Source organism: Manduca sexta, chromosome 2, assembly GCF_014839805.1.
Source record: "Manduca sexta isolate Smith_Timp_Sample1 chromosome 2, JHU_Msex_v1.0, whole genome shotgun sequence".
Classification (NCBI taxonomy): Eukaryota; Metazoa; Arthropoda; class Insecta; order Lepidoptera; family Sphingidae; genus Manduca; species Manduca sexta.
In genome coordinates, this window is record NC_051116.1 from 8,662,130 (window position 1) to 8,688,080 (window position 25,951).

Here is a 25,951-nt window from a genome sequence, read left to right on the forward strand (position 1 = left end):
CTCATGGTGGTCAGTGAAATGTTTTTAGGAAATAAAACTATTTTTCAATATTAAAATCGTTTTTATTTATCATAAAACAATACTGACATGTAAACTTAAACAGGTACCTCGCTCTGAATACTACCTACTGAATTAACTAAATATATGCACAGAAGGATATATCTTAATCTCAAAGCTTCCAGTCGGAGATAACATCAGAGAACGACAAACAAAAATCTTTTCTACAACTTGTATAGAAGTTTGTTGCGCTGACCTCACATTGGAGTACAAATGAAGGAAGAGAAAAAAGTCAAAGATAGGTTTTATAACCGCCATTTTCAATTAAGGATCCCTATCTTTTTTTCAATCCATCGCAAAAATGGACCAATCAGTCCCTTTAGAATGTCCCAAAAACGCAGCTTGTAAATCGATGTTTAATTTTGATGTTTGTAATCATAATTGGTCGAAAGACCAATGCGTCAGTAACGTGATAGTTTCAACCAATCAATAAAACGACACGGAGCCTTGTGTTTACATTCTAAGCACACAAAGGGTTTTTTAAATGCTTGCAAATTCTTAATTTGATTGGTTTACATTCAGAATAGGTTTGAAGAAAGATTGGGATCAGTTATTGAAACCGGCCGTAAGCAACCTGTCTTGTATTCAACGCCTACTTATAAACAATAGCAACGGCAAAGATCAAGCACTCTCTTGTAAGTTTAGGTCTTGAATATCAATTCTATAATGTTCATTCGGAAATCTAGAATATCAACGTATTTAGCAAAACATGGTATTCTATGGAACTATTTTTGAAACAGTCTGACCAACAAATAAACAAACTGTAATGAACAAAACTTAAGCTTTACAGTTAATTGTCATAATCTCTAGATAGATGTCGTTCCTGCAAGACTGGTGGATAGTAATATTGCTAGTGTTGTTAAGTTTAATGATATCCCGGAGGACCGTATGAAGTAGATGGTTGTTGACTGCCATGGAAGCCGGTGAGTGAACCGCTGTAGTTCGGGGCGTTGTAGTTGTAACCACCTGGGGAAAAGAATATTTATAGGAATGACGTGTAAAGAGACAGCACATATTATTTACCTTTTGTATGGTCATACAAATACCTTGTCATCTCTTTATGACCCATTGATCCCTTGTTAGATTCTACATTAATAAATCATCATTATCATCAGCCGCAGGATGTCCCCTGCTGAACATAGGCCTCCCTCAAAGATTTCCAGATCGACCTATTGAAAGCGGTCCGAATCCAGCGACCTCCTGCCACCTTTATGAGGTCATCTGTCCACTGCCTACCAGTTCGTACAAATACTTAAAGCTATTATTACCTTGCTGATGATTGTTATGCACGACCTCAGGGTAACGCGCTTCTCCTTCGTACCTCACGTCAGCGTGGAAACCGGTCTGCCAATCAGCATGGTAAGTCACTGCAACCAAATTTAGAGACTAATGATTCTGGCAGAGATAATGCCGCTGTGTGGGAAACATGCGCTTTTGGTAGTTGCTGTTACAGAAACTAATTGATAGTTACAATAATTCGTGTAACAGAATAACATACTTTACTAATGGTACGTATATTTTAAAACCGAAAGTTGAGTTGTGATAATTAAAGTTTTGAAACCTTAGAAGTAAAAGCCGAACTGCTGAACAAATTGGAACAAAACTTGTCATACTGACTATAGATAAGTCCTGGATTAACTTAGACTACTTTTTGTCCACAATAACTGCACAAGACTTTCATCTTGCGAAAGGATTTCACACCGGAGCAATCCCAAGTAATAGCCACAATACCATAAAATTCCTCCTTGAGTCGTTAGAAAATTTACCAAGACCTGGAAGATGCATCCAGGGCATCAATTGTCCTCCTAGTGGTTTCTATCCTATGATGTCTCAGAGGGCGAGCCTATCGCCATATCGAGCACAAATTCTAGACTTCTGGCTGATATGCAGGTAAATTCAATATCACTTTGCCCGACCGACTCGAAGCAGAAACAAAATCCAGAATATTATAAACTCACCAATCTGCGTCCTCCCATCAGGCAGCTGCACTCTGTACTCTCCACGCACCTCGTTGCCATCAGAGACCTCCTTTCTATCATAATCGTTGCCGGAGTGTGCATCCTTCACTGAGTACCCGAACTCATAGGATTTTGGCTGAAAGAGATAACAGAACTCTTCATTGTCCATCCAATAAAACGGTTAGATATAACTTAAAGATAGACTGGAGATATACAATTAACAATGAGATGTATTATCTTTTTTTGGTGCATGCGAGGCTCCCTCGAGATATTTTGTTGCACAAAAAAAGCTATGCGTAGCTTTCCCTGCGCGATGCTACCTTGGAGCTCGTCTCACTTATAAAGGGGAGCTAAAGGGGCTCCCGAATTCCGAAAGACGCCATACCATGGAAAGCCATCTACCCGAACTGCCGTTCATCCCGGGATCGCCTCATTGGAGTAAAGAGATGTCTAATCTTTGGATCAACTTTTAGATGGCCAGAAACAGACGTAAGAGTAATAGAAACGGATTTTTGGACTATTACCTACACCCATTGGTATTATACTAATTTCATTTATGTGCTAGAGTGAGCTGTAGATATCCATTTTTGGTTAGTATCGTTACACGAAGTGACAGCTATTGTGTGTCATGTGATGAGAGATATTTGCAGGTCCAAATTTCCTTTCCATCTTGATTCCTTTGCTTTAAGGTCGTCATCCATAATTCTTTTGATGTAATGTTAATGGTTATCACTTATCGTCATACGACCTTGCTTTAATACCCGGCCTTTAATAAACTTTGGCTATCATCAGTTCAGCACAAGCTCTACATGTGTAGGGGAAAACAATAAAAGAGTCTTAGTTTACAGTTAAAACCAAATATTTCCGGTATTGTTCACATTGTTAGCTATATTAAAAATAAAATAATTATGATTGTTTATTTATGGGTTATGTGGTTGTACGTTTGAGAACTGAGAGGTTCCAAGTTCTATACACGAGCTGAAATATCGTTTTATTTCGGATAAACTAGAGTTTCCCGGATTGGCATATATAATACAATAGGCACACTCAAACTCACGTTTTTTATGCCTGAAGGGGTAGGCAGAGACGCAATGAACCTTCCCACTTTGTCGCGATATTTATTACATGTAATAGTATACTATCAACCATATACTCCTGTTGCACTGCTAAGCACGGGCCTCTACTACTGAGAGGACTTAGGCCTCAGTTCAAGGTGCCCTAGGGATGGACATGTTTGACCGATGATAATAGGTCTACCACATAATGGAACATAAAAAAATCTGTGAATTTTGCCACTAGTTAAGTCTCTACCTACCTTTTCAATATAAACGAGATATGTGAATAGTATCCTCAAAAATTCCAAGACGAACATAATAATGTTTCCAGAATAACATATTAATTGTTTTTAATATAACTTTGATAACCTTTCAATTATCTCATCCGTACGTTACGCGGAATTACGAAAAGTATAGAGATTGTTGTATTTAAAATATTTCAAAATATGAAGAATAAAATTGTTTTAATATGTGTATATGGTGAAAACGTCGCGTAGTCTTCATAATTTAGAGAGAGCATCCTGCGGCTGATTAATTATGATGATTTTCACTGATTCAAGAATATATTAGGTCCTATGGTTGAATAACAAACCGTGGCACTGAAAACATACTTGTGAATTTATTTCGTATATATATTTTGTTATTTTTACTACCTGTTTATCAATGATATCAGTCAAGAGATCATCTCGAAATCAGTGCTCCGGCATAGCATTTAATTAAGCTAAATCCTAGGTCATAAGTGGTATAGGTTCACGCCTTCATACCCAAAGGATAGACAAAGCTACAACTATAACTAGTAAACTCACAATTCAAGATAATATTCGTGACATAATATTGCGTGTAAATTAACGAATAGAAATTCGTTACAGCAATAGGACATTCAAAGGTTAGCTCTTTATTGCCAAAGACGGACTTATTCCCTATACGTTTTAATGCAATCTTTACAAGAATCCTCTCCTCACCTGTAATGAAGAGTCCATATAACCCGATCGCTGCCGTCTTCCCATTCGTAATGTATGTAAAATATAATAATCATGAGAACGATTTACATTTATCTATACATATAATAAAACAAAGCTGTCTGTATGTATGTATTCGATTTTCTCAAAATCTACGGAACGGATTTTTGTACAGTTTTACTAAAAGATAGTGCAATTCATGAGGAAGGTTTAAGTTAATAGTACATTACGATTTCCACGCTAGCGAAACGGCGGGCACAACTAGTTAGTACATATATTGTGCAGTGTCTGGTTCTCTTTCGAAATATTTAACCTTTCGCCAATACTCCACATCTTCATTGTTCTATAACATTGATGTACAATCATTGACAGCTTCAGATTGGCAGTTTAGTTATCGCTCGCCTACTCTGAGACTCGGTAAGTCAATCACGCGTTTTATTTATGCAAAACTCGGAATCTTGACTAATTATTTACTTACCTAGTGTAAGCCATCTATAGTGTAAAGGTGTTACTCGCGGATACTCTCGCGTGACTATCTTAATTAAAATACCAACAGTGCACTTTATACGAAGAAAAGTAGACTCTAATTAATTCTAGGTATGGTCTATCAGTGTGCCTACCACCCAAATCTGTTCAAAAGTGTCTGCATTTACTTCTAACAAGGATTTTAAAATCTTCCTTGTTATAATTAAAATTAAAAGATACCAAATCAATATCGGCAACAAACTAAATAATTCGGCTGGTGGTACAATATATTTATGTAGTATGTAAGTGTATCGCGTTCTGGGGTCAGCCTGTGTATATCCGGGTCCAAGAGGCCGAAATAATTATGACGACTGTTGAGGAGTTATAATTTCTCGTCAGTCGACATTCTATTGGACTCCACTTACCATCAGCTGCAGTGGGGTCACTTTATTTATTTATTTAGCACTTTATATACAAAAGTATACAGGCGGACTTAATGCCATAGGCATTCTCTACCAGTCAACCTTAGGGTGGTGCAGAGATAATCAAGGTAGGTTTAACGTTATATCGGAATAAAAAAAAATAGCCTCCGTTCACGTGAAAAGCCACAACGATTCGTCCCAACGGCTTGTGTTTCAAAATGAACTGTACGTCCAATAATGGAATATCTTATTTCTCATTAGTTATAATTATGTGAAACGTACTTAGTTTTAAGTGCGTGCTCGAAGTCTGAAATTTGTGCTCGATTTGGCAATTTCACATTATGAGGCGGAATGCAGGTCGGAAAGTGGTTTCCCTGGTTGCACTATTGCCTACTCCTTTTAAGAAACATGGGGAGATGTGTATTCGCTTTTATAGTTTTTAAGACTGAATATATTATAGTAGCTATTTCAAATAATAGCGTCGATTTTGAATGTAACTTACTAAAATATTAAAAGTCCACTATTAAATATTGTAAAAGAAATCATGTAGTCAAACAAGAAAGATTATACATGTAAGGAATAATGACTATAAACGATATTTCAGATATAAATATTGGAGTTAATTAAAAGATACAAATTAAAATTAATTAAACAGGTCAAACACATAATGCGTAATCATGGAGTCATACCTATATAGTAGGTTATCTTAATATGTGCCTGGTAATTAAATTCTTAGAATAACGATAAATATGCTATAATTGATTTTTATGCTTAGTACATGCAAACTTAAGAGGTAGATAGACTTTGCTCATGAGGAGATATAAAGAGCGAAGATCTTAGAAGTGGAGTAGGTAACGAGGTAAAATAACTGCAAAATGTCGTCTATACTAAAAAAAAAAATTGTTTTGTATATAATTTATTGATCATAACTTCTGTCCGAAAATACTCAATAATTAGTTAAAGGCATTGAAATCAAAGTATAAAAAAAATATATATCTATTTATGTGATTTTAAAGTATTTTAAATAGCAGAAGACTCATTCACAATATCCAAAATATGCTGTACTATCTAGATAATAGCGATTAGCATCTAGGACATGTGTCCTCAATAATATTTTTAATTGCATTTCTTTATGTTACTAACCCAAAACTTTCGCAAATTCCAGATAAAATGAAACTGTTCCTAATCCTGTCGAGTCTCCTCGCGATCCAGGCTGGAGTGATCAAGGAGGAATCAATAGAAGTGGAAGAGAAAGTCTGCGATGGCATTATCATCAATGGAACTTACCACGAACAAGAAATCCTGCACAGAGATCTAGATCGACCGTTCCTCCTATCAGTAGATCACAGTACAAACGATCTTTACTTTAGTTACAATGTTAAGGTAGATGAAGACGATTTTCGCTCAGCAAGACTCAATTTGAACTCAAAAGAGTTTAAGAACATTGAAGGTGTTTCTAATGGGTTTGCTCAAGCCGTAGATCCTAGCACCAACGACATTTACATCGGAGGAAGCGACGGTATCTACAAATACGACCCTAGAAACAACAAAGCCGAATTATTTGCCCAAAGAGGCATGAACATTTGGACGTTATATTACAAAGACTTTCTTTACTTCTCTAATTTCCCGTCACAATTCCTTTACGTATTAATAGACGGAAAGAGTGAAAGATTAGCAGAATTACAAGACACTAAAGTTGAACACTTCGTTATCGATAATGAAGATGTGATGTTTTACACTAATAATACAGGATTGTACGGACACAAGAAAGGGACACTAGACTCAGTGCTTTATAAAGAAATAGGAAGTATAGGAATCAGAGCTCTAACAACAGATATAAATGGTAATGTGTATGCCTGTTTCTCTGATGGTGTGTATGCTGTAAGAAAGGCCACGCAAAGTTTAGAGAAGATTTTCGATATAGACGATGCGTTTGGACTTGCGTTTGATAATAATAATAATATAGTGTACTCTGACGCTGTAAAACTTATTAGATTGAGGCCGAATAGGAGCAAGTCATGTTGAGTTTTTTTTATTGTAATAAAGTTTTTTAAGTGTTTTTCTTTTTCTTTAGCACAACAATGTTATTTTTGTTATGATGTAACAAAGTAACTATTTCAAGTCCATTGCAGTGGACGTTGATCTTGTAGATGATTTTTCCTTAAATTTCTAATATTGGTCCTTCAAGCTGGATGTTTAATTACTGACCCAGGAACACAATCTACCAGAATGAAACTTTATGAATGATCTTAATAAGGCTTAACACCATCATCTACAATTTTAGTGAATTACAAACTTTAATATGAATTAACATTAAGGTTAGTTATTTGTAGAATTCTTCAATACTCTTCTCTTGCTGTTACAATGTAAAAAAAACTAAGAAACCTATGTCTAAAGTAATTTACGCCAATTTCCTCTGGAATCTTGGGGACTATAATTTAGTTATTCGTGATGATTCACCAGGCGCCAGACAGTAAATCTTTCAGCTAATCATGTCTTGTTAAAGCAATATTTCTATATCTTTTTTATCGTTTTAGATATCCACTAGCTTTTGCTCGCGGCTTTTCCTGCGTATTTCGGGATAAAAGTCATATATTTTCCCGGGATAAAAAGTAGCCTATACCCTTCCCAGGGTCTTAAACTATCTCCATACAAAATTTCATAAAAACTCGTTCAGAAGATTTTGAGAAAATCGATCACATGCTTTGCTTTTGGGGACTTTGTTTTATAATATGTATAGATATGTTAGACCAAGACGAATTGTTGTTCTGGAACCTGTCATGGCCTGATAGTAATTATTCTACTAATGTTAAAATCTTTGGAAACATTACAGCTATTTGATCTCACAGATTCAGATATCATTACTAACATATATCCTATAAAATCTAGAGTAATGAATTACATAAATAGACAAAGTATGATATTATACAATCACAGAAAAATGACCACACTTCACCTGATGATGAGCAAAGTGAAATTCAAATAGAATGTCGACGGACAAGATTAACCATCTCAGTCAAAAATCACCCCTACCTATTTGAAATCAGATACACAGGCTGAACCCAGAACGCGACACTTACAAGGACTGCTATGGCGGTTTTAGACCTTGTGATCACACTATCCGGGCGAATTCAAATATTCCACCACCAATCATCGTCATTTCAGCCGGGAATCGTCAACTGCTGGACATAAGCCTCCCCCATTGAGCGCCACAGGGACCGGTTCTGGGCTGCCCTCATCCATCAGACTCCGTTATACACCACCAGTAACCGTACATGAATAACAGGCTTATCACATAAAAAGGTATATTTTTTCTTGAACTATTATGCCAAAACAAGACTTTAATGCAAACAGAGTTGCTGGCAAGAGTTAGTCTCAAAATATTTTCTGTTTCCTGGCAAATACAGAAAGCGTGGGTTCATCCAATAAAGTTAATGAAAGCGATGAATCGGTCTGGAAGCTCGATAATTCGGCTCGCGTGTCGACAATAATGAAATCATTGTCGTCGTGTGACAAAGAATTTTAGCAAGGAATATTTTGTTTGATTTTCATCAGGTTTTTAAGAGACAGGCAATCTGCTTGATGGTGAGCAGGATTGCTATGCTTAAGTATCAGAACTACAAATTCCACCTAATATCAAAGAAATATCGAGGCAGAAATTGAGGTTACTATCACCCGTTTCGCAACGTTACGGAACATTGAATTAAACCTAGTTTTCGTGTTTTTTATATTTTTAATTTTATTCTGACGTTTCGAAGGCTTTGCAGCCTTGGTCACGGGACGGACTGGTGTATTGTTCGTATGAAAAGTATAAGTAACAATATCTACATTTTACAATTCCTTATACAAAATTTTATAATATTTCAGTTGTTGACAGTAGTGTCTTAAATGAAAATATAAAAATCCGGGGTAAATACCAAAAACTAGTTTAATTTCGATGTTTAACATTCGGGTAAACATAAAAAATCGTTAAACGGTACCGAATTTCCGTTTTATATTATTAAAGCTGAAATCAATTATATAAGTATCACCGTCTCTTTTTTGATATTATCAAAATTACCGATATAAAAACTATTTTTGCAAACACTTAAGATTCTTTCGGCATACTTAATTATGGCAATCGTCCAAAGATGCTGACGTTTCTTTATAGCATTAGCTTCTCATTTGGGTACACTCGTATCTTCCTCGTCTTTAGGAAATTTTACTAGATATTTAATTATTAAAGGACCTTAAAGCTTCAGCTTACGAGACATAATATGGAAAGGAAAACACTAGAGTTCCTTGTCAGTACTTTTATGGTGGAAACTGCTGTTCAAACTGGCGGTAGAGTTTATATGGGTTCTAAATAATATTTAACATTGTATGAGTTCGAAAAAAATAATTCATTTCATTTAATTTTAATTAGGTTGAACATCGCTATTCGACAAGTTACCTAAATAGAGACTCAATATTTCTTACCGGGAATAGCAAACAATAAATTGGACGATTAGTAAAAAGATGGATAAGGTTTAATTAAGTACTCAATAATTAATAATCCATTATATTATACTACTTCTAGAATTAGATAACTTAAATTTATAAAAATCAAATAATTATACACAATTAAAAGAAAAATAAAAAAAATCTGAATGTAAGAATTATTATCGCAGGCACGTTGATATACACCAAAAACCACAAAACAGATTTCCCCATTTGTGACGATGGGATTATCACAAATCAGATGAACAGACGACCTCTACAATTGTTTGCTACAATTGTCTCATTTACTCATGCTGGGCACTTCACGGAACGTAAGCACGCAAACTCACAAACAAATCGTCCCACACCCTTATTATCGAAATAATAAAAGCTATATTACAACAAACAAGTGGCGATGAAACAGCAAATGATTTTGTTACAGAACTACAAGAGATAACGAATCAAAACAATCAGCAGTCTTCAACACGCTCAACCGCGGTCCAAACGCGTTGGAAATGAAGTACATTTTACTATTATTTTTAATAGCCGTAGAGGCGAAATTACGGATATACCTGACAGACACCCCGCTCCAGAGAATAGGAGCCAGGATTTACAAGAAAAAGCTCCTTACAGACCAATTTAAGTCACCAAAAGAATTAACTTACGATTCGTCGAGTCGAAACCTATTCTTCATGTACATGGATGACGTGATACAGAATTCAGGACGAGCTGTGATAAATGTTATAACAAAACAAGCGAAGAAAATCCACGGCATTGAAAAAAACAAGGCGATAGCTGTAGATCCGGACACTAGTGATGTGTACTTCGGCTCTGAAGACGGATTATACAAATACGATCCAGTTACAAACGAAGCTAGAAACATTGGTTTATATAACGTCAACATAATGAAACTGGTTGTAAGGAATAACGAAATGTTCCTTTTAGATGCTAACAATCACATGTTATATAAGGTATTTAACGAAGGCAAGACAGCTGTTAAGCTAATTAACATGAAAACAGTAATGGAGTTTGAAATTGACGATAATAGAGATGTGCATTTTGTGACTATGTGCGGTGTGTATTGTGCTATTAATGGACATGAAATCGTCAAAAATACTGATCTGTCTGTAGTCTATAATTTTATAGTGAGTGATGGTAGAACTTATGGTGTAACAGAAGACGGTATCTACGCTTTAGACTGTGCCAATGGCACTGCAAGAATGGTGGCTGATCTAGATTTTATCCCTCGTAGCATGACCTTCGGAGATTACGGTGATATATACTATTCAGAAGATGATTTCATTTATAAACTAAGTCCGATAAGTTCTTATCTAGTTTATAATGTGCACAGAAATGTTAAATAAATTATTGTTTGTTTAACATTGTCTTAAATCATGTAGAGGTTAGTTGTCAAGGTTTGGTATTAATAATATTTAAAATTGGGTTCCTAGCACTATCTTTAAGCTCAAAGTAACTTGACCATGTCGTTCACAGCTGCCAGTCAAAATTATGCTGTATTACTAAGTATATTATAATTTTTAAAGTGACAAAGCATAATATGTTTTTGCTAAACTGTAGGTACTTTTTATACTATATTTCTTTACAACGTAATGTAATTCTACCTCCTTTAAAATGAATTGTATCGTGACTATAAATTACAATGGATTCATTCAAAATAAATATTTAAGATGACACATTTGTCTTAGTGCGTAGATCGAACCCACGACTTATCGTTTCTCACCAGGGTTATCACACAGTGGCATGGAGGTTTAATTATACGAGTAAATATCTATTTGGAATGCTATACTTCAAACGCAATTACATGTCGACAGGTTATCAATTTATCCTCCACCTGTCTTTACGAGAATACTATCCTTTTTCGCAGCTTAGCCCGCGTGAAAATTTAAAAGCAAAAGAATACTTCTCTCCTTTCATTGGGATTCCTTGAATACATATTTCGAACTTACCACATGATGGTCTCCGTGTCCATGATCATGGCCTTGGTAGTCGTGCCCGTGGGAGCCGTGGCCGTGGCTACCAGACGTACCATGGTTAGCTGGTGGTAGGTAGTTGCTATTCGGAGTACCATAATCTGAAACGAGCAAAATGTTTCGTTTATTGTTACTGAATGGTGTGATGAACAAGCTGCTCACCTGGTGAAGCGACACAGTTCTGGTGGTGTAACTACTTTTTGTATAGTCTTACCTATTTAAAATTTAACTTTCTTCCCAATAACAAAAATTGCTTTAACCACTTTTATTGAAAATAAAAATATCTTTTATTTATCCTAAAAACTCAGAATATTATCATTATAAAATTATAACTGTTATTTAAAAACATTAAAATTACTCTCTTTTTTGAAAACCACATACTTGTACTGGGAGGTAGGTAGGCGTTGCTCGGCACGTTGTAGTTGTTAGTTGCTGGTTGGTAGTTGTAGCCCTGCACCGGCGGCTCGCAGCTCGCGAGCGCAGCAAGGGACGATAGAACGATCTGGAAGAACAAAGCATTTATATTAAACTAAGTCATAGAAACTCGGTGGCTGCAGGTCGGTTTTAATAGATCGGTCTAGAAATCTTTAGGGGAGGCCTATGTTCATCAGTGGACTTCCAAAGGCTGAAGATGATAAGATATTGCTCGCAGCTCCACGTGAAGTACTTTTCCAAAAGTAAAGCCCCACAGTGTGCTTTCTCGAAAACAATTTATCCCAGACAATATTGTCTGTTAGTGTGCCAAATGTCATACAGATTTGTTCAGCAAATTGAATTTACTTTACAAGACATTCAATCTGTGCCAATTTTTCAATTTCAAATAATTTATATATTAATTTTATATTACGACTAGCTTTTGCCCGCGGCTCCGCCCGCGTTATAAAGTTTTTCGGGCTAAAGTTTTCCGTTATAAAAGTCACGCTATATATTTTCCCGGGAGCCTATGTTCTTCCCAGGGTCTCAAACTGTCTCCATACCAAATTTTATCCTAATACGTTGGGTAGTTTTTGAGTTTAACACGTTCGAGAAGACCGATGCAGTGGGGACTTTGTTTTATGATATATTTTTGTAGAACTTTTAAGAGGAACAATCCCGTCATACATTTTTGTTGCATAACTTTAACCGTTTACGCAGCGCACGCAACAGAAGCTCTCAAAACTAATAAATTGTCCCCGTTTTTGCATCATGTTTCATTACTGCTCCGCTCCTATTGGTCATAGCGTGACGATATATATAGCCTATAGCATTCCAGGAACAAAGGGCTGTCCAACACAAAAAGAATTATTCAGTTCAAACTCCTAGTTTCTGAGATTAGCCATTACTGCTCTGCTCCTATTAGTCATAGCGTGATGATATATAGCCTATAGCACTCCACGAACAAAAGGCTATCCAGCGCAAAAAGAATTTTTCAGTTTGGACCGGTAGTTCCTGAGATTTGCCATTACTGCTCCGCTCCTATTGGGTATAGCGTGATGATATATAGCCTATAGCACTCCACGAACAAAGGGCTATCCAACGCAAAAAGAATTTTTCAGTTCGGACCGGTAGTTCCTGAGACTAGGCATTACTGCTCCGCTCCTATTGGGTATAGCGTGATGATATATAGCCTATAGCACTCCACGAACATAGGGCTATCCAACGCAAAAAGAATTTTTCAGTTTGGACCGGTAGTTCCTGAGATTAGCGCGTTCAAACAAACAAACTCTTCAGCTTTATATAATAGTATAGATTGAAGAGCTATATACCAAGATTCAAAACTTGATTATACATAAGGCATATTTCCATGAAAAGAACTCAATCTAACAGCGTCTAAATATTCCCATAACGTAAGTTAATAATGCCCTGGCCGTCGAGCCTTTCACTTACTTTCAAGCGGCCACAATTACCCTGGTTCACACCGACTCCCCTAGGATTGGGTAATGTAATTAGATATAGATGGAACACGGTCTACATTATTAATTATAGGTTTCTAGCGGCTTTCCAGGCAAAAGCTGAGACTTGAGCATAAGACAATGGCTTTAGTATTCAAGACAGTATTAAGAATGCAACTAAGTTTCAATCTGAAGTGCGATATCACTTGAAACGCTGTCTAATTAAAGTCATTGTCTTAAGGTAATCGCTTTTTAATAAACAAATATCAACATTTCAAATGATATCTTAAGTCACAGCTGATGGCAAATTTTGAGAGCTGAATTTTGGTTTAAACAACACCGACTTAGCTGAGTACAAGCTCTTAGATAGCAACTTAAGCTCTGTGTATTATACTTTTCTTTAGCTGTTGACGGTCCGATCTACGCAGAATTTAAAACTTTGTACACTTTAAGGTAGATAATGTAACTTTGACTTTTCAACAATTCGCTATAATGTAGACCTTGCTTGATGCCTTAACTGAAAACGTTCTTTATTTTAGGTCATATGTTTACTAATAAGGTACCTCCGATATTTAAAATCGGAGACATTTTTTGCAACCGGTTCTTAAAGCCTCTAGCCGCCAATCCCGGAAAAGAACACAATCGGAGTATTCCAGGAATGCTCTTCACACGGGCGGAGCGGCTGACAAAACCTAACTGTTTAATTATGATTGTAATGGATGGACGGTTTTGTCTACATTAGATGCATTCATTAACTTTCGCCCATTGTATTGTCCAAATAATAAAACACACATTGTTTTAAATACTATTGTATTTTTGTTTTGTAATTGCGTTACAAACTGGCTGATCAGTGATAGATCTGTAGACTGAAGTAGTTAATGGGTTGGATTCAGAAACGGTTTCGTGAAGCTATCTCAGTGCAACAAGATACCCCGGGGCCGTCCCGTTTACACCGAAGAAACCCCGCTTGTTTTGTTTGGTATGCCAGGGTAGGGTATACAGGGGTTAGGGACTCGGTTATATTTAGGCAATTCTCTTGTAATAATAATATCAGCCCTGTATTATATACTAACCCACTGCTGGACACGGGCCTCCTCTACTACTAAGATAAGGCCTTAGTCCACCACGCTGGCCTAGTGCACATTGGTAGACTTCACACACCTTCAAAATTCCTATAGAAAACTCTGATGTGCAGGTTTCCTCACGATGTTTTTCCTTCACCGTTAAAGCAAGCGATAATTCACAAAGAATACACGCATAACTTAAGAAAATTCAGAGTTGTGTGCCCTCAGGATTTGAACCTGCGGACATTCGTCTCGGCAGTCCGTTTCACAATCAACTAAGCTATCGCCGCTATATCCCAAGTATACGTGTGTGATTGTATGTTATAATATTTGGATGTACCGTCACGGTTCGACCGCGTTCATTATGAAAGTTTGTTTTCTATTGCAGATATAAAATCTCTAAGAAGTACGCAGATTTCGTAATTTAGGAAATTGGAATACCTGTGTATATAAAGACTATTATTTCCTATTCTTTTTTAAATTACTATTACAAAGGCATTTTCGAATATATTCCTTATTTTTATGGAGATAAGAAACATTTACTTAGTTGGTATATTTTCACGGTCTCCAAGAACAAAATGTCATCTGCAAAATGCTCTAGTTGCAATATGGAGGTTTTAATTCAACCTCAAAATAGAAATTTAAAAAAAAATTGATAACAATCAATAGTTTTTAAATGACTAATTGATATTTAAACCTTCATACTCCAACTAGACAATATTGCAGATGACATTTTGTTCTTGAGACCGTGAATTTGTATTCGTCCGAATAGTGACCAAGGTAAGATATAAAACCCGACATAACTACCTATAGTAAGTCGCTAATATCAGCCTGAGTATATCTAGTTTTCCACAGGCTATATAATTAAGTCAAATGGTGACGCATTACGATCTCTTTTCAGTCGATATTTTACGTTAACGCCACTCTATAACTATCCATATTAACTACTAATTTAAAATTAAAATACTTTTATTGCTATAGCACTTAGGAGTAATGCAGTTTCCTATCAGTGAAAAATCATCAAGATCGGTTAAGTAGTTTCTAAGATTAGTGTTCAAATAAACTCTTCAGGTTTATATATTAGTATTAATTACTTTTTTATTGCTTTAAATGAGGAGATAAGCTTGCCGTTCGCCTGATGATAAGCGATACGACCGCCCATAGAAACACTATCTAACACCTAGAATTACAAAGTATTGTTAGACATGAGATGGTAATTGAAATATATGAGGAATAGTAGGCTAAAGTTATACTACTTATAAATATAACAGTTTAATGTTTATTAGCGATTTTTTAATGATTTAATCTCAGTGGCCATATTTAACGCTATAATCTTACGTAATACGGTTAATTACCACTCAAAAAACTAGTCTAGAGTCTAGATAGTAGACAATAATTTAAAATTATTATTCGTGATAAAATAAAAATTAATGCTTACCATAAACAGCATTGTGTTTCTTTTTCTGATGACCTGAAAACGAAATATGTTTTATTTGAATCAATATAGTGTAAACATAATAAAATAACAATCAAAAATGATTTATTGTTAATATAAATCTAGAAATATTGAGCTTAATTTTATGGCAATTACTGTTATTGAAGAATCGAAATGAGAGCTTCCTCGTAATTATCTACAATCTTATAATACGAATCATTTAAATTTATATATTTTTATGTCACTATATTTTGTGTCAATAGTGGTGCTTTTTAAATAACAATTTTAATAAATTGTGTCGTTTTATTATTTTAGATCAACTCTAAAGAATTTTAACCTACATTATATTGGAATTATACTTTGATGTATATTCTACGTATGTATATATCGATATAGCACGTATATAATACATGGATGAAAATATAATATTAAAAACTAACCTCTGCACTCAGAGGCGTATTATACTTTATGCGTTTTTGAGTATTATTACTTTATTAATATTTAAGTAGACAGTTGTTTTAATCGTTTACTTTTACATCCAGAACGATTGAACGCCTAATATTTTTATTAATTACTAGAAAAAAAATTAAATAATTTTTTCCTTTTTTTATATTATGCCCTTTTTGAAGCAATTATCTTTGAAATTAAATGTCATATCAGTGAATGGCAGTATGATAACCATTTGTTTACTATTTGACTGATTAAAATTATTTGAACACAATATCCACGTAGATATATTATAACTATTGACATTTGAATTATTGATTCTACAAATATGTATGTTACATAATATTCCTTTTGCGCTAGTAGCAGCGTAACCGATTCCCAGATGGAATGGGGCGGTGGTCAATATGTGGTATATTGTAATACAAAATGCGGAATTTTATCATCCGAAGAAGGTTGAAGTTATATAGACAACTATTAAAGAAGCCGAAACTTCTGCATCATCCTTAAAAATGTATATTGCAATCTCACATTGAAAGTGGAAGAAGATACGATTGTTAAACAACTATTCGATTTTGTTTCTTTATTGGCTGAATTAATTTCCCCCAAAATTCCCGCCATACCCTCAAAATCCCCAAAATTTGGGGGAAGCCTATCAATATAGCATCACAGCCTTCAATAAAAGAAGTATACTATATAGAATTTGAATTAGATAGAAACATCACATTCAGCTGTTTTATGCGTGCAATGAGGTAATCGAGCAGAAGTACCTATAATCACATTACAATGGTCAAATAATCATTCCCACGTGTGGAAAGTTCAGATGTTATCACACGTGATGTAAACTCGAAGAAAATCTACAATTAACATTACATAAAGAGGTTGGCGCGGGAAACTTGCCTAACATGACAAATGTCTGGAACAGGATTACGTTCCGAGTTTGGAGTTTGTATTTTTAGCATTACTATCTGTATGATAAAAATATTTACATACTATTTATAGGCGTGGCGTGAATTTTTTTTTGTATAAAACTGAACTTGCAATTTTTTAATGATTACCAACAAAATGATCTTAATAATTCGACATGGGAAATAATTTATTTATACTATTTATGTGCATTTATAATGTTCAAGATTATTTGTTAAAAGATATGTGTATCTTTTTTTTATTTTGAAGTTTGTTAATTAGATTGGGAATATATATAATTATATTTACGTCATTTACATGGCAGTAAATTATTGTAAAAATTAAGAGTCGATATAAATTTCTTATTTATATGTTACATCACTAGGAAAAAATTTGTTATTTTTTTGTAGAGTTTTTTGTTTTCTAACACTATAAAACAAAACTGGCCTTTTAGAACTGACACCTACTCTTCACATAAAAAAGTATATTTTTTATTTTATGACACTACAAAACCAAACTGGCCGTTTAGAAACAAGTAACAGCTATTTTTCGCAAAAAAAAAACAACTTTACCTTCACAAAACTAATAAAAAATCCTGGCAACCGATACACTTAAAAAACCGAACGCGTTCGAAATTTAAATTTGAAAAAGCGCGGTAACTGAACCAGTTGCGGACTTGCACTGATACAGTTCGCGCGCGTACATGTATTTATACACACGAATAATGGAGGGCGCATCTTTGTGATGCTCTAATGATTGCAGATATTGATACGAAAAGATTTCGCAATATGTTTCACGATCTATGGTAAATAGCCGTATTAGAACGGTAAAATATAATAAGACGGGTCAATCAGACTAATTAGGTGAGGTCGTATGTTTCAAACGATATCATTATGTACTCGCATATTTCTTTGAACAATACTGTATATTGTGAATATAAAATCATATACTTAGATAAGATTAATGTGTGATTTGTTAGCTTGAGTATTGCACGGTAAAGTCTAAGATTCAATTCTTGCTCTATATAACCTTAAACGAAATTTAGATTAGCAAGACCGACACGTTGGCGTAATATAGCATACACTTTATGACTTTCACGCTGAGGTTTCGGGTTCGAATCCCGGGTCTCGGTATTTTCTAAATACCAATCCGAAGTTTGAAAACGTGGCCCATAAATGCCAATAACCTTACAAAGTTGGCGAAATGTGCATAACATTTCTGCTTACCCCTGATAATAAACAGCGTGATGCTAAGTATTTACGCCAGCCTGTTCGTATTTTTATGAAAGTAACTATCAAGCTTGTAACATCATCTATATTTATAAAAATGAATCCCTATTTCTCTTGGTCACGCCATCACGCGTGACTGGCTGGACTGGCTGGACCGATTTCACTATTTTTTTTTGTTGTGTTTGTTATTGTCAGGAGAAGGTTCTTATGAAAGAAAAAATCAAAAAAATGCGCGGAAAATTAAAAAATTTAAGGTAAGTTAATTTCATCGATTAACAGAATGCGTGCTGCAAATTCATAGTTAAGACAGGACAACGTCTGTCGGATCAACTAGTTAAATATATAAAAACGTTATCTAAAACAGCTACCATCTAATTAAATGGTTTATGTAATACATGACTTGGTGAATGATATCTCAAATACTAAATAAATATATGGTAGGTTTTACACCTTGCATACGGTGTTCCCTATCCGGGCGAATTACAAATATGTTGTTACCCGCCGCGATCCTAGTCGATGACATCGGGCGTTTCCGGAAGTATTCGGCTGCTCGGCTGGCAGAAGAGAAGATATGTCACGCGGCGACTATTCTCTTATTCTCTCTGGTTGGACGTTGTCAATAATGTCTAAAATTGTATTCTGTAATTATTTTACTAATATAATGTTTATTATTTTCTTACATTCGGAATTTTAATATTTTTATACATTCATAATATTCTTATTCTGAATTCATGTATAGTGTTTTACGATTATTTTGTAATGCCATTGCTTTATTTATCGCTCAACAGTCATAGATAATATTAGACCCATAAAATTTACCGTAACCTTTCCTACTTTCATCTTTGACATTGGCAAAATCATCGTCTGCCAGCGATGGAGCCACAATCTAAAAATTGAATTGAAATATAATGCTTACTGTAAAAAGAGCGTTTAACAATTTACTTAATATTAGACGCAGGATAGTTTCTTGATCCCTTTGCGGTGGTAGAATAAAACACAAGTCCTTCCAATGCTTGCTTTGTTACGTCATATTGCTCTAATTTGCCCGAAACTAATAATCATGAAGAATACCCACCTCCGAGTTGTAATTGTAGAGAATGTGAGATCGGCTATTGCAGTGACCTTGGTGTGGTCACGGACCAGGAGTTACTAACGTTTGGTAGGGTTTTAAGCCTACTAAATTATTTTTTGTGTTCGCCCATTGGTAGAAATTATAATGCACCCTTAGGACTTAAACCTAACTCAAAAAAGACGAATTGTGGGAAATAAATAAAAAAAAAATGGAAACAATATAGAACGCAATAAATTCGGTGATAGCAACGAAAGTTAGAATCTGTTTCTATTCTATAATTTTGTCTTTTGCGTCATTGGGTTATAGAGCATGCTTTGGTTGGCGAAAGTAGTTTTTTAACAAAATCATGAAATATAATAATAAATTTTAAATTAGATCACTTTAGTTCTAAGGGTGCGTACAGTTACTTTTTTATTTAAATCATGATCTACGTCAAACATGTAAAAGACCGTATAGATGATTTTTAAATAACACAAAAGCTTACAAATTGCCTCTAAATAAATATAACAATGAGAAAGCCCGCGAAGAAGTTTCCTTGTCGATTGGAAGAAACCACTGTTTAAATTCGGGTAAAAGCCACAAAGATAGAACGATCTTAATTAATATAAGCTACATTTTATTCCTAAAGAATGCATAGCCTTTAATTAAGTATGCAAGCATTTGCTAAAAACAATAAAAAAAATTGACTGAACACAGTTGCGTGGCAGTTACTCACTCAAGAAAAAACAAACATTAGAGGTTATAATAATTTATTTATAAATTTTTCTTAGAAATGCACAATTGATTACAATCTTGTTAATTGTAAGCTAGATCTTGGCAAAGTTTTTTTTTTAATTTCTATGCTCTAAAATTCGATTTCGGCGAACCTCATCTATATATTAATATGTGACGTAATAACATAGTAACCCGTTTGTCACATTGCGCGCACGGAGAAGTAAGATATTTAAGATGATAAGTTCCTATAAAGGAGAACAGAAAAAAAAAATTATATGTATTAAAAATATATTATTAAATACGACAATTTTAGCGACTAGCCAATTACTATTTAATTGAATAACACAAATTGGCTATTTAATTTAATAACAAAAATAGAAACCTAAAAATGAACCAAATGTTAAAATTTCTCATCCATCGTAAATCATATCCGAACTGTAACGGTTAAGTAACATTACTTGAACCTTTTGTAACTGTTTAATTAGGCTCTTCGGATACTTACCAAATTTAATGGCCTATCTTAGAGGTAATGTATGGAATTAAGAATTAATGTCTTTTGAGCAGATGAAGTAGATTCGTGAGGAAACAGACTGCAGAAAAATAAATCATGATTCCTGAGAGGGTTGTGCAGTCATATGAAAATTTAAATTAATTTATTCCTTATTTTACGAACATATAAATGAACTGCTCTAAACAACAGTAAAAAACCAATTGTATTTTTTTTCTCTCCTCACTTTATCATGTACTGTAGTCTTTACCTTAAACTTATTTTGAAAAGAGCAACACCAGAGTTTCTTGCCCGTTCTTCTCTGGTGAGAACTGCTTTCCGAACTGGTGGTAGAGTTAATATTGACGGAATCTAAATAATGTATAACATTTTACAGATTCAAATAAATCATTTCATTTCAGAGACGAAGTTTGGACCAAATCTGACCTGGGTAAGTTGTTGCTCGTTTTAACGATGAAGGAGTAAAATGGAAGGTTACCGGTGGTAAGATATTGATATACACCCAGCCAGCAACCACCGTACACAATGTGTCAGACCCACCATAGATACCCACGCAAGTCGCAAAAAAAAAAAAAAAATGCACACCCAGTTAGGGTAGAATATGGCGACACTTTTCAATTTATAACATCTATAAATGTACCGTATTCAGCAAATAAATTATTTGAATTTGAAGTCGCGCGGCAAAAAGACCCCACTGCACCTGATGATAAGAGAGTGCCGTCCAATAGAATGTCGACTGACGAGAGATGATTACCCCTCGACAGCGACACAATTATGCCGGCCTGTTGGAATGGGATATGCTCAGGCTGATCCCGGAACGCGACACACTTACGTAGGCCAATAATATGGCGGGATTAAACATCTTCTGTACGTTCGCTATCCAGGCGGATATAAAAATATCACAAGCAAACTCTTCTTCAAACCTTCTTAGAACTTCGTATCTAACCTATCTACAAACTTACTTATTTATCTATTTAAAACTTCATTATACACCATAAGTATTAAAAAACTAAAACAAGTATGTTTACCTATGATAGTTGGCGGTACAATTAGTCCATATACCGCCAGCTTGTCAACATCGCCGGAACTGCAAGAGGATCGATGCAGTGATACAACTGGAGTGATAATCACACAGCAATCACGATAGATGGCGACATCGATCCTGAATCATGCTTGCACAATTTGCGCGACGTGCAGCATATATACCACCTCCGAATAGGAACTGTCGGAGGGGCCGCGGCCGGTCAGGCACTATATCTGCCTGACTGGAAATCTGTCCCTTCCATAGAGGAACGTACCCATCTGTTCGTCTACAGTGGTGTGTTAACCTTTACGCCGCTAAAATGGGAATAATTTAAACATCGGTGGTACAAATGGCGGTCTTATCGCTCGAGACGATCTCTACCAGACAACCATTGGATGGAGTTGATAAAAGTAGTCGAAAGGGCAATTTAGAGGGCGGTACGTACTTATAACGTAATAAAGAATTATACCACGAGCCCCACATCATGAAGCTAACTTATGGTTCCCACAGAGAATAATTATGCTGATTGCCTCACGCATTGTCGAGGAGAGGTCCCAAGGCCTCCCCAGTTAGTATGCAAATACGGTCAATGGATTTCGCAAAATACCATCAAAGAAAAGTTATTCAATCAACCAATCCAGCCATTTCTTACTGACAGTAACAATCAATTATTTTTGGATGTGGAATACTTCTATCCGCATTAAAAGTACGGTGCCTAAATTGTAAACCCACTATGGTGGCCCATGTAATTGTTCCGTTCCGATATCAGCCTATATTATAGGTATACACAGCTATATCTAAATTCCATGTTAATTTAAGGAATAAAATATAGAAAATAAAAATACTAACTAAAACAAATTAAGTAAGTTGTGTAAGAGAATATTCGGTAGATTCAATTCAATTCAATTTTTAAATTGTGGCTCCATCCTTGACAGACGATGATTTTGCCAATGTCAAAGTTGAAAGTAGGAAAATATTCGGTAGATAAATTATAAATAAATTCAATATGTCACTTAAATTAATGAAGTAGTTCAATAGTTTGACGTCTCAATTCAGTCAGGTTATATGTTTTATGGGTAAAATTGGCCCAAAATGAGGCATAGCAGCTCATAAAAAACTAGCTGATAAATATAACGTTTAGATTTTTGTGAGGTACTGAAAACTCCGTAGTTAGTTTGGAAGACATTTGTCAGTAGAAGAGACCAATAGATTTTATCAAATCCTAGCTTAACATATAGGTAAGGTTTATCCCAGATTTTTCGTAATTATCGCACAGGTGTAGAGCAATGCGTGGTTCCTGTGGTACTTTTATAATTGACATGGTAGAAACAAGAGCATTTTTTTTATTTTAGCAACAAACAGTACGCTTATACTTATAACAATGACATAACACTAATACATATACCAGTAAAGTTTTCACTTATAAATTCTATTTAGTTAAATAAAATGTTAAATGCAATAGAATATGTAGGTAATTATATACATTATGTCATACACTTTCATAGTATGTTAATGTGATATTATTACTTTAATTTAAATATTACATTAACTATATAATTAAATGTTATGTTAGCAAAGTATGTCTTGCGGTGTTGGGAATGAAGATGTATTTTCGTTTTTTTTAGTTTTCTTACTGTGATATACCTACTAGTCTCTGCTCGCGATTTCATCTACGTTCAATTTAATTAGACTTCAGAATTGGATCAAAGATTAGTACGTTCAAACACAAAAAGGCCAATAAAGTCTTTTAAATTTTCTCTAATAAGTACTAATATTATCTTTATAAAAACACTTTTTCCATTTCTTTGAATAGTTTATTCCAACATTAACGACTATTAAAACATTACTATACTTATACTTAGTCTGGCCATAAATACTGTTACACTTAATTATAAAAAAATATTACATTTGAATTTCGAATCTGTCATTTTTATACGATTGTTCATTGTGTTTTCTCATTTTGGCGCCAATACATTGTAAAATATTTTGCGATATTAAAATGGTGTGGGGTGATAAAGAGAACCGAATCGCTGTGATAGCATTACACAAAGTAGGTATGGAGCCAAATGCAATTTTTAAAACTCTCCATACACTTGGTATTAGTAAAATGTTTGTGTACCGGGCTATTAATAGGTACAATGAGACCTCCTCTGTTTGTGACAGAAAAGATCTGGCCGTCCACGTAGTGTTCGTACGAAAAAGGTGGTCAAAGCAGTAAGGGAAAGAATTCGAAGAAATCCTGTCCGAAAGCAAAAGATTTTATCTCGGGAAATGAAGATAGCACCTAGAACCATGTCGCGTATTTTAAAAGATGACTTAGGACTTGCAGCCTATAAGAGACGCACTGGCCATTTCTTAACTGATAATTTAAAGAAGAATAGGGTGGTAAAATCGAAACAACTACTGAAGCGGTACGCAAAGGGAGGTCACAGAAAAATTTTGTTTACGGATGAGAAAATTTTTACAATTGAGCAACATTTTAACAAACAAAATGACCGTATTTATGCTCAAAGCTCTAAGGAAGCTTCCCAATTAGTCGACAGAGTGCAACGTGGACATTATCCGACTTCAGTGATGGTTTGGTGGGGTGTTAGCTATGAAGGAGTGACTGAGCCATATTTTTGTGAAAAAGGTATCAAAACATCGGCACAAGTGTATCAAGATACCATTCTTGAGAAGGTAGTTAAGCCCCTTAACATCACCATGTTCAATAACCAAGTATGGTCCTTCCAGCAAGACTCGGCGCCGGGTCATAAAGCTCGGTCCACGCAGTCTTGGTTGGAATCGAACGTTTCGGACTTCATCAGAGCTGAAGACTGGCCGTCGTCTAGTCCCGATCTTAATCCGCTGGATTATGATTTGTGGTCAGTTTTAGAGAGTACAGCTTGCTCTAAACGCCATGATAATTTGAGTCCCTAAAACAATCTATACGATTGGCAGTGAAGAATTTTCCCATGGAAAGAGTGCGTGCTTCTATTGATAACTGGCCTCATCGTTTAAAGGACTGTATTGCAGCCAATGGAGACCACTTCGAATAAGCTTTTATATTTTTAATTGTTTTATATTTATGTATTAAACTGACACACTGTAAAAGTAATAAATGTTATTTGCAGTTAACAATTTTCTTTTTTCTTTATTACAATATTTATGGCAAGACTAGGTATACTCCATAATTATGTTTAAATATATTGCCTACTTCGTTAAAGAAGTAACAACGAACACACAAACATTTTAATATAATACCACGGTAGGTAGTTTTTAAACAGTTTACGAAACTAAGCACATTTCGCGGTCTGCCAGACATGTTCTACTGACAATTTTACCGCATTTCGGAAACTACGCATGCCATTCTATACGTAATCGTCTTCATATACTTATAACATATTTTTTAACCAACATAATATATGGGGCCATCCACAAATTACGTCACACATTAAGAGGGGTCAACGAAGTGTGACATGACAACAAGGTAGGTCATACATGACGTCACATGGCAAAATCTTCAGTATAACACAGGACTTACTTACGTACGCCGTTGGCTCAGCGACCCAAGATGAGTCTTGGCCTCCGAAACAAGAGTATTCCAACTATCCCTGTCCTACACCAGCTCTGACTAGTTGCTAGCTTTAAGTTGGTGCAGGTCACCTTCCACCATATCGCTCCAGCGGTATCTGGGTAGGCCCACCAGCCGGCGACCTACTGGTCGACTCAGACATGCACCCTTTACTTTCCGATCTCCTCTCATGCGCTCAAGATGGCCAAACCAGCGTAGACGGTAAGCTTTAATCTCGACGCAAATATTGGCATAATTTTTCCGGAACTGCTACGTGCGATCCTCTTTTCTAACTGGTCGAAAAACCTTGCGCAGGACTTTACGCTCTGCTACAAGGAGTTTATTTTCTTCTTTGAGTGAAATTACAGCGTAAAATTACACAGGACGTTAATTGTAAACATAAACCTTAATATATTCTATTTCTGGCTATAAATATAAGGCATCTATTGAGGTACCTGCCCTTACTATGCCTAAAATCCACCCTACATATAAGAATGGCGAAGAAAACGTACCTACTATTTATGATATATTTTGTCTATAACTATCTTTTGCTGGTATCTCCGTATTAGGAACAGATAAGGTGCTATCATCGGGTACACGAATTCCAATACCAGGATGCCATGTTTTACAGCCGGTTTAAATAAACGATTCCAATCTTAATCGTCGCCAAGTCTTCCCTGAGGGTCGACGGAGTCCGATGGATGAGGGCGGCCCAGAACCGGTCCCTGTGGCGCTCAATGGGAAGGCCTATGTCCAGCAGTGGACG

The 25,951-nt window shown here is 35.3% G+C and overlaps 2 protein-coding genes across 3 annotated transcripts; one reads left to right on the forward strand and one right to left on the reverse strand.

Moving 5' to 3' along the window:
* Positions 1-40: 40 nt before the first annotated feature.
* On the reverse strand, positions 41-17,780 carry LOC115449173 (pro-resilin). Its single transcript, XM_030176905.2, has 7 exons — positions 17,658-17,780; positions 15,739-15,771; positions 11,747-11,867; positions 11,342-11,466; positions 2,016-2,151; positions 1,326-1,424; positions 41-1,023 (listed from the first exon to the last, which is right to left on the reverse strand). The coding sequence occupies exons 2-7, from the start codon at positions 15,748-15,750 to the stop codon at positions 923-925; spliced, it is 594 nt and encodes a 197-aa protein (XP_030032765.1). The 5' UTR covers positions 15,751-15,771; positions 17,658-17,780; the 3' UTR covers positions 41-922.
* Positions 4,317-6,992, forward strand: LOC115449172 (ommochrome-binding protein-like). 2 transcript variants are annotated; one of them, XM_030176904.2, is made up of 2 exons: positions 4,317-4,446; positions 6,082-6,992. In XM_030176904.2, exon 2 carries the CDS (start codon positions 6,087-6,089, stop codon positions 6,939-6,941), a length of 855 nt encoding a protein of 284 aa, XP_030032764.1. In that variant the 5' UTR covers positions 4,317-4,446; positions 6,082-6,086; the 3' UTR covers positions 6,942-6,992. The 2 variants fall into 2 exon arrangements, with proteins under 2 accessions (XP_030032764.1, XP_030032763.1); XM_030176903.2 differs by lacking the exon at positions 4,317-4,446 and adding an exon at positions 5,021-5,044.
* Positions 17,781-25,951: the final 8,171 nt, after the last annotated feature.

What these genes read in the sequence shown, in the direction of transcription:
- LOC115449172 (XM_030176904.2), top strand. Translation starts at nt 6,087, where the DNA reads ATGAAACTGTTCCTAATCCTGTCGAGTCTCCTCGCGATCCAGGCTGGA.
- LOC115449173 (XM_030176905.2), bottom strand. An exon ending in CTACCTACCTCCCAGTACAA is followed by an intron (nt 11,467 to 11,746) that starts GTATGTGGTTTT and finishes TGCTCGTTTCAG; the next exon opens with ATTATGGTACTCCGAATAGC. An exon ending in GCATAACAATCATCAGCAAG is followed by an intron (nt 1,024 to 1,325) that starts GTAATAATAGCT and finishes TCTTTTCCCCAG; the next exon opens with GTGGTTACAACTACAACGCC.